Source organism: Lottia gigantea (assembly GCF_000327385.1).
Source record: "Lottia gigantea unplaced genomic scaffold LOTGIsca_19, whole genome shotgun sequence".
NCBI classification, from domain to species: domain Eukaryota; kingdom Metazoa; phylum Mollusca; class Gastropoda; family Lottiidae; genus Lottia; species Lottia gigantea.
The window spans coordinates 2,263,420-2,273,271 of record NW_008708358.1 but is presented as its reverse complement, the minus strand read 5'-3'; the positions used below and the strand labels follow the sequence as shown (position 1 = coordinate 2,273,271).

General features: G+C 33.8%; 1 protein-coding gene across 1 annotated transcript; it reads right to left on the bottom strand.

Moving 5' to 3' along the window:
- Positions 1-369: 369 nt before the first annotated feature.
- LOTGIDRAFT_159182 (hypothetical protein) lies at positions 370-8,822 on the bottom strand (the record flags this gene model as incomplete). Its single annotated transcript, XM_009052823.1, has 11 exons — positions 370-496; positions 1,502-1,624; positions 1,979-2,115; positions 2,418-2,523; positions 2,581-2,645; positions 5,803-5,872; positions 6,056-6,204; positions 6,442-6,528; positions 7,286-7,426; positions 8,256-8,429; positions 8,718-8,822. The coding sequence occupies 11 exons, from the start codon at positions 8,820-8,822 to the stop codon at positions 370-372; spliced, it is 1,284 nt and encodes a 427-aa protein (XP_009051071.1).
- Between the last annotated feature and the right edge of the window lie 1,030 nt (positions 8,823-9,852).

Sequence of the window (9,852 nt, the reverse complement as noted above, 5' to 3'; positions counted from 1 at the left end):
GACGAACAATTCAATAAGCTGCCATAACGCAGATACCAAAATTGTGAGCGGTAATATACGACTTTCACTTATTAACGGCCCCCTGTTCTTCATCTCAAAAGAATACATATGTCTGTATACCATATACCCAGGGACACAGCAACGATGAAAATGAAGTACTACTATCAAAAGAAAGTGTAAAAGTCTCACAAAAGAATTCCAAAACCAACACAAATAATGGATTCTGTTTCAATAACATGAACATGAAAAATTGCGTTCCAATACCAGATGAAATATTAAGCACATTTAATAATGATCAGCAAATCCTTGGCCATTAAAATAGGATGAAAGACTAGTAACAAGTAAATGGAGGGATATACTGCCAATGATTCACGTTTCTGTAGTCGCTTCTGAGGGTATTTCTGTGAATGTTTTTGTTGGAGTTTCTGTGGGCGTTTCAGGTTCCTCCTGTTCACTCAGTGGAAAATGCACCCTTCTCTCTTCCTTACCCAGTTTTCTGAAATGTTTAACAGAGCAAATATGGTAGGATATATATTCATTTCAGTAAACGGCAAGATGGAGTATCGCCAGCTTGATGTCCGATCTTCAAGCAAATCAATTCATCTTAGTTTAAGCTGTTTGATTGGCCCTCATCCCCTTGAATCAAATCAAACCATACCAAAATGACTAGAGTTGATCTAGATTTACAGAGATGCCTATACACGTAGTCATAACAGTATTGTTTGTGTGTAGGTAGGGGTGTTTCAAGGTAGAGAATTTCTACGAGAATGATCTCTTGTGTGAGAGTCACTTCAATAGATTAATTTAAAATTCTGGTGATTTTTCGCACATCATTAATCGAAATTCCCCGTAAAACTAGATTTACATGCTAAACTAATCAAAACTAAAGCTTTTAAAGTAAAATTCCTAGTCAGCAGTCGTTGGGATTTCTTGCTATTATATATGTAATGAGGAATACAACCCGATGCCAGAACATAATCATAGCATTATCATCTCGGGAGATAATAACTCTCAACTAAATATAGATTAGATCAAATATCACACTGAATCTATATAATATATATAATATTACTGTATATTTCATTTTGGAATTTAATACTGATTATATATTATTATTTCAGGATGTTGACTTCATGCGAATATCTGAAACCTTATATTTCAAACATGTTTCATAAATACATTAAAGGGATCGTAAAGAGGTGTTCTAGCTTTTTATGGGTATCATTAAAGTTTCTGTTTGCAGCAATTTTCAAACAGATGTCGATGGTTCCTGTAATTTTAGAAGTGCTTAAAAACGCCCTGATCGCAAAATCAGCTCATAATATCCTCTTTTCCTTTATTACGATAGCTATATCATAAAACTCTTAGTTTTAGTGAAAATGTAGGAACTACAGACGTCTGACTGAAAATCATAATGGACCAATTTGATACTCTCAGTGTCCCTGATACACACAAACCTCTTTACAATCCCTTTTACAGTCAACAGTGATTCAGCTCTTACCCTTCACTAGAGCTACAGGACTGGTCTGATTCTGTACCACTGGTAACTTGATCACATTCAGCTAGAGATATCTGATTAGAAATTGGAGACATTGCCACGAAAGATGAATCTCTTTTCTTCTCTCTGAAAAGAAAACAATTAGTAGTTCATAAATAAGTTTACAAAAAGGATAACAACTTAGGCTCACGGGAATCCTCAGTACTAGCTAGTCCTTGGCCAAACCTCTTGGCATTAGTCTTTCGATTGATCTTTCGACACTGAAATAAAAAGGAAAGCATTCGGCAACCTTTGACAGTTTCCGAATCTGTAAGAGAGCGATATTGTACTTTCACTTTAAGTCGATTGTGAGGAAAGATGACTTTTTCAAGGTTACAAAATTTTCCCATGCTGACCTAGATTAGAACAAACAGCCATCATTTGTTCAACGTGACCACGCAAATAACGACATGTACAGACAGTATAAAATCAAAGGTTTACTTTAATTCCTTGGTAAGTATTTCTACTTGACTTTTATAAAGTTGTATTTCATCATGTAGAATATCTATCTCTTCAGTTTTCTCATCTAGTTCTCTCCGTAACACATAAATAGTTTCTTCTAAATTCTCACATAGAGCCTGCAAATAGACATACAGGGTGTTTTAAAGTGGGATAGACTTTACAAATAGACGTACATGATATCTTAAAATGGGATAGAGTCTACAAATAGACGTACAGGATGTCTTAAAATGGGATAGAGTCTATAAATAGACGTACAGAATGTCTTCAAGTGGATAGAGTCTACAAATAGATATACAGGGTGTTTTAAAGTGGGATAGAGGCTATAAATAGACATACAGGGTGTTTTAAAGTGGGATAGACTTTACAAATAGACGTACATGATATCTTAAAATGGGAAAGAGTCTACAAATAGACGTACAGGATGTCTTAAAATGGGATAGAGTCTATAAATAGACGTACAGAATGTCTTCAAGTGGATAGAGTCTACAAATAGAAATACAGGGTGTTTTAAAGTGGGATAGAGGCTACAAATAGACATACAGAATGTTTTAAAGTGGGATAGACTTTACAAATAGACATACAGGATGACTAAAGTGGGATAGAGCGTACAAATAGATATACAGGATGTCTTAAAGTGGGATAGAGTCTACAAATAGACATACAGGGTTCATCAACGTGGGATATAGCGTACAAATAGACATACAGGATGTCTTAAAGTGGGATAGAGCGTACAAATAGATATACAGGATGTCTTAAAGTGGGATAGAGCCTCCAAATAGACATACTGGATGTCTTAAAGTGGGATAGAGTCTACAAATAGACGTACGGGATGTCTTAAAGTGGATAGAGTCTACAAATAGATATACAGGATGTCTTTGAGAAGGAACCTTATTAACACGAGTTTAATATACACGATCCTCATAAGAACAACATGGCTTGTAATTTTTAAAAAAAATTGAATTGGACGTTGGAAATATCAGCAAAGGAAAAAACTATAATATCTATAATATATGTGGATTGTCTAAAAGGGATATTTTTTTAATGGCAATACGCATTATGACTACATCACAATCTTTTAGATATTTGTAAACTAATTAAGTGATCATGATAAACTTGTTAATTGCAATTTCTATTACTATCAGTAAAAATACAAAAAAAATATTATCCTTAACAATTACCATTAATTTATGATAATAACAAGGACTATGTGACTAAGAAGTTGAAGAGAAAAAAAGATAATTTGTTATTGATATAAAAATGTAAATAAAATCATTATTAACAATTCAATAACTGTAGAGGTTATGAAAATAATAAACTGGTATTGAAGATAACAAAAGAGACTGTTTTTTTTAGAGTCATTAAGTGTTTATAGTGGTAATACTGCCAGTTTGCAGTTGGATGAAAACAAGGAGGACATAAAAATAATTGATTTCAAATTGTCACAATAATGTAGACGTATTTGTATGGAGTTGGAATGGAATCTGCTTTCCAAGGCGAAATCAATCAAAAGACTCAAAAGAAAACAATGTTTCCTCGAGAGCCACATCAGATTTTAGGATAAAATTAACATATCACTAACCATACAGCTTGTCCATCACATACATTTGCTAGAAAAATGGTTTGCACCTCCTATAAAATTGCACCCTACTTATTTCCAATAAGATTCTCATACGTTTTTGCCTCAAAATATGTGCCAGAATGCACCAAATCACTTCAATTCTTCGAAAATTTCCTTTGGCAGAACCCTTATACACGCTTAGTGAGACCTGAGAATAAGACGCCTCATTGAGTTGCCGTATTTTGAATTCAGCCTCAACAAGTGTCCCCACATTGAGTCAGTCTGCCCCCTATTTGTAACCCAGTCTGGTGAGGCTGCAGGCACCGCCTAGTTACAGGCTGCTAAGACTGTAAAAACAAGTCAATTAACAGCACTGATTCATTAGTTTATCATGATCAAGACAATAGGCAATAATTATCATCTAATACAGTTTACAATCTATTTTCGCTGTGATTAGCTGACAGTAATAATCAATACATGCCCGATGATCAATATCTCAAAATTATGAAACCATATTACTTCGGGGCCCAGTGTTCTGAAAATTTTTACGGTCAATTTAGCTGAAAGTATGATATTCCTCAATGTAAAATGACCAATCTTATGGAGAGAATTTTGGGGGAAAGGGGCCCAAGCTTAGAACTTTTTGGGGTTTGAGGGACACAAAACTTGGGTTAGTTTTCATCAAGGCTCTAGACTGTTGTTTTCAACTAGTTTATCTTGTCACTATCTGCTCATGGAAACTTCCTTTGATATGATTATCTAAGTTTTTTTTTTCAAAGTGAATAATTAGTCTTCTTCAGCTTAATCAATAAAAACTTAAAATCAATATTTTAGTCTGAACTCAAGAAAACAGGAAGGGTGTGGCAGCATGAGGAGAAATCGGTAATCTTAAAATAGACTAAGATAAAGTGTGCCTGTTAACAGTTATAATATACGATATTTCAAAAGTAACAGTTAGAAATTGCACCTTATATAATAACTGAGGTATGGGCAATACATTCATGGCGTCACATGAGTTTAAAACTGGCCAATCAACATGCTGCTGCAAATGGTTTCTTTTGTAACTACAATCATATGCAGGAAACTTGTGAATAAGTACAGGCAACTCCCCTTGTATGAAAAGGGTTATTTTAGATTGGTTAAAATATACTGCTTCACACTAAGCTATTTGGATAAAATAAGCTACAGTCCAATCTGTTTATTGATAATGAGGCGTAATTTTAAGGAAGATGGCGAATAGAAGAAAATTAAAAGAAGAAGACTATCATGAAGACCTAGTGGATCAAATTACCCTACTTTCTTCTGGACTATCATGAGGACCTGGTGGATCATCTTACCCTACTTTCTTCTAGACTATCACGAGGACCTGTCGGATCATCTTACCCTACTTTCTTCTGGACTATAATGAGGTCCTAGTGGATCAACTTACCTACTTTCTTCTAGACTATCACGAGGACCTGGTGGATCAACTTACCTACTTTCTTCTAGATTACCATGAAGACCTGGTGGATCAACTTACCTACTTTCTTCTAGACTATCATAAGGACCTGGTGGATCAACTTACCCTACTTTCTTCTAGACTATCATAAGGACCTGGTGGATCAACTTACCTACTTTCTTCTAGACTATCATGAGGACCTGGTGGATCAACTTACCTACTTTCTTCTAGACTATCATGAGGTCCTAGTGGATCAACTTACCCTACTTTCTTCTAGACTATCATGAAGACCTGGTGGATCAACTTACCCTACTTTCTTCTAGACTATCATGAGGACCTGGTGGATCAACTTACCTACTTTCTTCTAGATTACCATGAAGACCTGGTGGATCAACTTACCTACTTTCTTCTAGATTATCATGAGGACCTGGTGGATCAACTTACCTACTTTCTTCTAGACTATCATGAGGACCTGGTGGATCAACTTACCCTACTTTCTTCTAGACTATCATGAGGACCTGGCGGATCAACTTACCTACTTTCTTCTAGACTATCATGAGGACCTGGTGGATCAACTTACCTACTTTCTTCTAGACTATCATGAGGACCTGGTGGATCAACTTACCTACTTTCTTCTAGATTACCATGAAGACCTGGTGGATCAACTTACCCTACTTTCTTCTAGACTATCATGAAGACCTGGTGGATCAACTTACCCTACTTTCTTCTAGACTATCATGAAGACCTAGTGGATCATCTTACCTACTTTCTTCTAGACTATCACGAGGACCTGGTGGATCAACTTACCCTACTTTCTTCTAGACTATCATGAGGACCTGGTGGATCATCGAAACAGAAGAATTCGCGTACTTCTTTACTGCAAATACACAAAAGTTCAATAAAATGTAGAAAAAATCAATGGACATTTAAGAAAAAACAAAGGGAGGACAAGAGGTTTCTTCAAGGACCAGCAGGTACAAAGGATCCTGAACTGTGAACCTAGTTTGTTATCCTTTTAAAATGTAGCTGTTTCTTTCTTCTCTTTCTTTCTAAGACTTACCAGTTACAAATATCTTTGTGTCCAGTAATATTATTTAGAAAGGCCTGTAAACCCAGTGTTCTCTCTTCTAGAAACTCTCTGTCATAATTACTTCTAAACCATCTTCTGGGTGGTAGAGACAGACGGAAGTTCGGGAAGATTTTCTTTAACTGGAAAATTAAGCATGTAAGTTATTTTATAATTGTCAAAAATACTGCATTCAACCTTGGACAGTTTCAAATACTACCTCCTGAGCAAATAATCCGCATGTATATCACGCAAGCTTTCTTATAAAAATCTGGTTGATGCAGACTGGTACTACACATCTGATGAGTCAAATATTAATGAAGACACAACAAATGATTGATGAAATTTGTATGGTAATCAGACAGTGTTTGTGTACTCACCTTATCATTCAGCTGGTAAAAATCATTATATCTTCTGAACACAAACCAACGATCAAAACCACTTCTCTCAATTTCTATTTTATACACCTGATATAACAAAATAATGAGATTATTTACATTGTTATAATGATAGAAATCTGAACATACTCAGGAATTATTGATACTTTTGAATCTTTTTATAACTATAAGCAGACTACTTTATTTTCAGGTATCATATTAATAAAAATTCTAATATCAGTGCTCTAGTTTACAGTATAATAAAAAAAATAGTGCTCATACAACATATTGTAAAACATTCAAAAGGAAATTTTATGCATCTAAGAGCATGGAGGTTAAAAATATGAGAAGTATGCATGCATGTAGGAGCATTTGGTCAACATGCTGGAAAAAAGCATATAAATAATCAATAAATAGATAATCAAATGGTTAAAGATTATGCAATTGTGGAAAGGAAAGGTATTCTATTGATAAATATTGCATGAATCTTCTGTAAAGTGACAGTAATGTCACAATGGACCTTTGAAAAGCAACTTCAAAATGTATGTGTAATATTTCGAAAAATATTTCTTAAAAGGATAACTCCTTGAGGAACATGTCAACCTTTTTGGATTATCCATACCTATTTACAATTGAGCTTCATTCAAACTCAAACTTAGCCAATTAATCTGAAACTATGTACGTATCTGATGGACAATTGACACCTGGTGAATCGTGACCTTGGATTATGGATTATGATAGGTATATGTTGGTTTCCTCCTTGTGATTTGGAATCAATAGCCTGGGCTGGGTTATCAGCTGGAATCAATCAGGAATGCCAGCAGGGATCACAGCAATTTAAACTTACAATAGTTCTCTCCCTTTGTTCCATAATTTCATACCCAACAATAGGAACTTTTATACCAGCAATGTCTACTAGGGAAGATCTTTCTGGATGCTCGGTAGGCATGGATTGCTTACTCTTACTACCCTTTGTTTTATAGATTTTCTGTTAGAAAAGTAGTTTAAGGATTTGTAAATGCTTTTAAAAAGTAACCAATGAAGTAGTGAAATCTATGAATCTTTTAGAAATATCAAAAAAAACTTTAAAATTAAAAAAAAAAAGAATCTACAATCATGCTTCTGGGCAAAAATCCATGAAATGTGGTGTACCAAAATTAATTGATTTTACAAATTATGTCCAGTAGCATAGAATGCAAATAAAAGCCACATACTAATCAATTTCTGAGGGTAAAGCTAAAAAGCAGGAAAATTTATGTTCACAGTGAAGGTTTAAGAATGAGGTAAAAAAAAAAAAACATGAAATTTTGTTTGTGCTTTGTTTATTTTTGAATGGAATAAATCTTTACTGCACTTATATTTGGAGAAGAGGACCAAGAAATGATAATATAGAACACTGGCATTTCAATTTATCATAAGCTTTGAGTTTTGGTCTAAAAATTGCCTAGTATGCAGCTTTTAAATCAGAAGATGAAAATGCAACAGATGCAATAGAAAATAACATAAACTGTGAGTGATCTAATTCTACAGATTCACAGGGTATTCCAAATCTACAGCACTATATATCAATCTACAACGACATTCTGTATCTACAGAGGTTATCTAAAATCTACAGAGGCCATCTAAAATCAACAGAGGTTATCTAAAATCTACAGAGGTTATCTAAAATCTACAGAGGCCATCTAAAATCTACAGAGGTTATCTAAAATCTACAGAGGTTATCAAAAGTCTACAGAGGCTATCTAAAATCTACAGAGGCTATCTAAAATCTACAGAGGTTATCTGTAGTCTAGAGAGGTTATCCTGCAAAAACTTACAGTAAATTTAGACCTTGCTTCCATAACATCATATCCTAATATAGGAACTTTCACATCTTCAGGTTCAATGGGATCAGCTTCTGAGGTAATCAGAATGGAAGGAATCTCGGCACCAGTACTAGACTGACTTAATATTTCATCTTCTTCTACATCAATTTCTGGAACCTCTATATGCTGAAAGAAAAGATGGAAATGGTGACTTTACTAAATTTCATTTTATTTTTGTTCTCAGTGTTGCAATAGAAGTTCATATGTTTCCCACAAAAAATCTCTGAGATGTTCAAATTTTATTCTGCTTTAAATATTGAGGTTCATCTATAGAACTTTAGAAACTGTGTAATGTAATCACGAATTTTCCTGGAAACTACATTTTTGTGGTTTTTTGTGGTTCAGTCAATGGTGGCAAATATAAATAATTTACAGTTTGTCCATTTCAATAGATGAAATTAAAACAGTACTTACCAAAATGGGGGCATCATCACTTTTTATAGGGGTAGAAGTCAGGGTGGTTTCTTGAGTTAAACTTTGGGTGCTTCCACGATTACTGAGATTATCTGTGTTCTCCATCTTACCCAGGGCAATATGAGCTTCAATTAATTTTGTATAAAAATCTCTAGTTTCTAACAGATTTTCATTTGAAGTCATCACAGTCTTCTTCCCTCATTCTTCTTTCTGAAAATGATTTAAGTTTTTCAAAATAACTAACAATCCAAATTGCAAAACGAAACATCACATCCAAAGCAACTTATCTGATGAAAAGTGCAGTTTAGATGTTTTTGTGTTTATCTACTGGGTACTACATTTGTAATATTGGTATTGTGTTCAGTCTGAATTTTGAATTTTGACCCAAAAACACCATAAGAATATCTGGCCTATTTATATTCATTCAACAAATTCAATGAGTTACCAAAAAAATGATAAATGTGAAGTTTTTGTGTTAAATTGCTGGTCGAAAAAAAACACAAAAACGAAACAGAAACAGAAATTTCGCGACCAATAATAAATATCTTAATATCAGAATACCTATTAATTAATCGTGTTTATAAATCTTCCAATTCTATTTCTAACAATCATGTGATAATCTAAAATAAATTCTGGCATCACCCTCAAAAAAACACAACAGGACACAACAATATATATCCATAAAATAAAATATATGTGTAGCTATTAAATACCAGTTAATAGGCATACCATTTCTATTACTAACAGTATATCATGTGATACTTAAAATAGATCTGTATACTGGTTTACCACTATATACATATAAATCAATACTGATATATTCAAATAACCATATTACTGCTTAGTGATACGCCTTGTATATGACATGTACATATGTACACATGTTACACATTGACATAGTCGGATCTGGGGTTTGCCCTATTAAACAAATATTAAAGGGAGACAGTCATCTGGAATTGTAGACAAACTATGTGTCAGATTTTCATTCTAAAAAGTGTTAAGAATAATCAAAAAAAAATTGAAATGTTGACATATGTGCTTGCCAAAAAATAGACCTTTGAAAGAATATCAGTCAATTTTTACTTGGTTTTTATTTTAATACTGAAATATTTAGACTTTTTAGGCTATCAAGTTA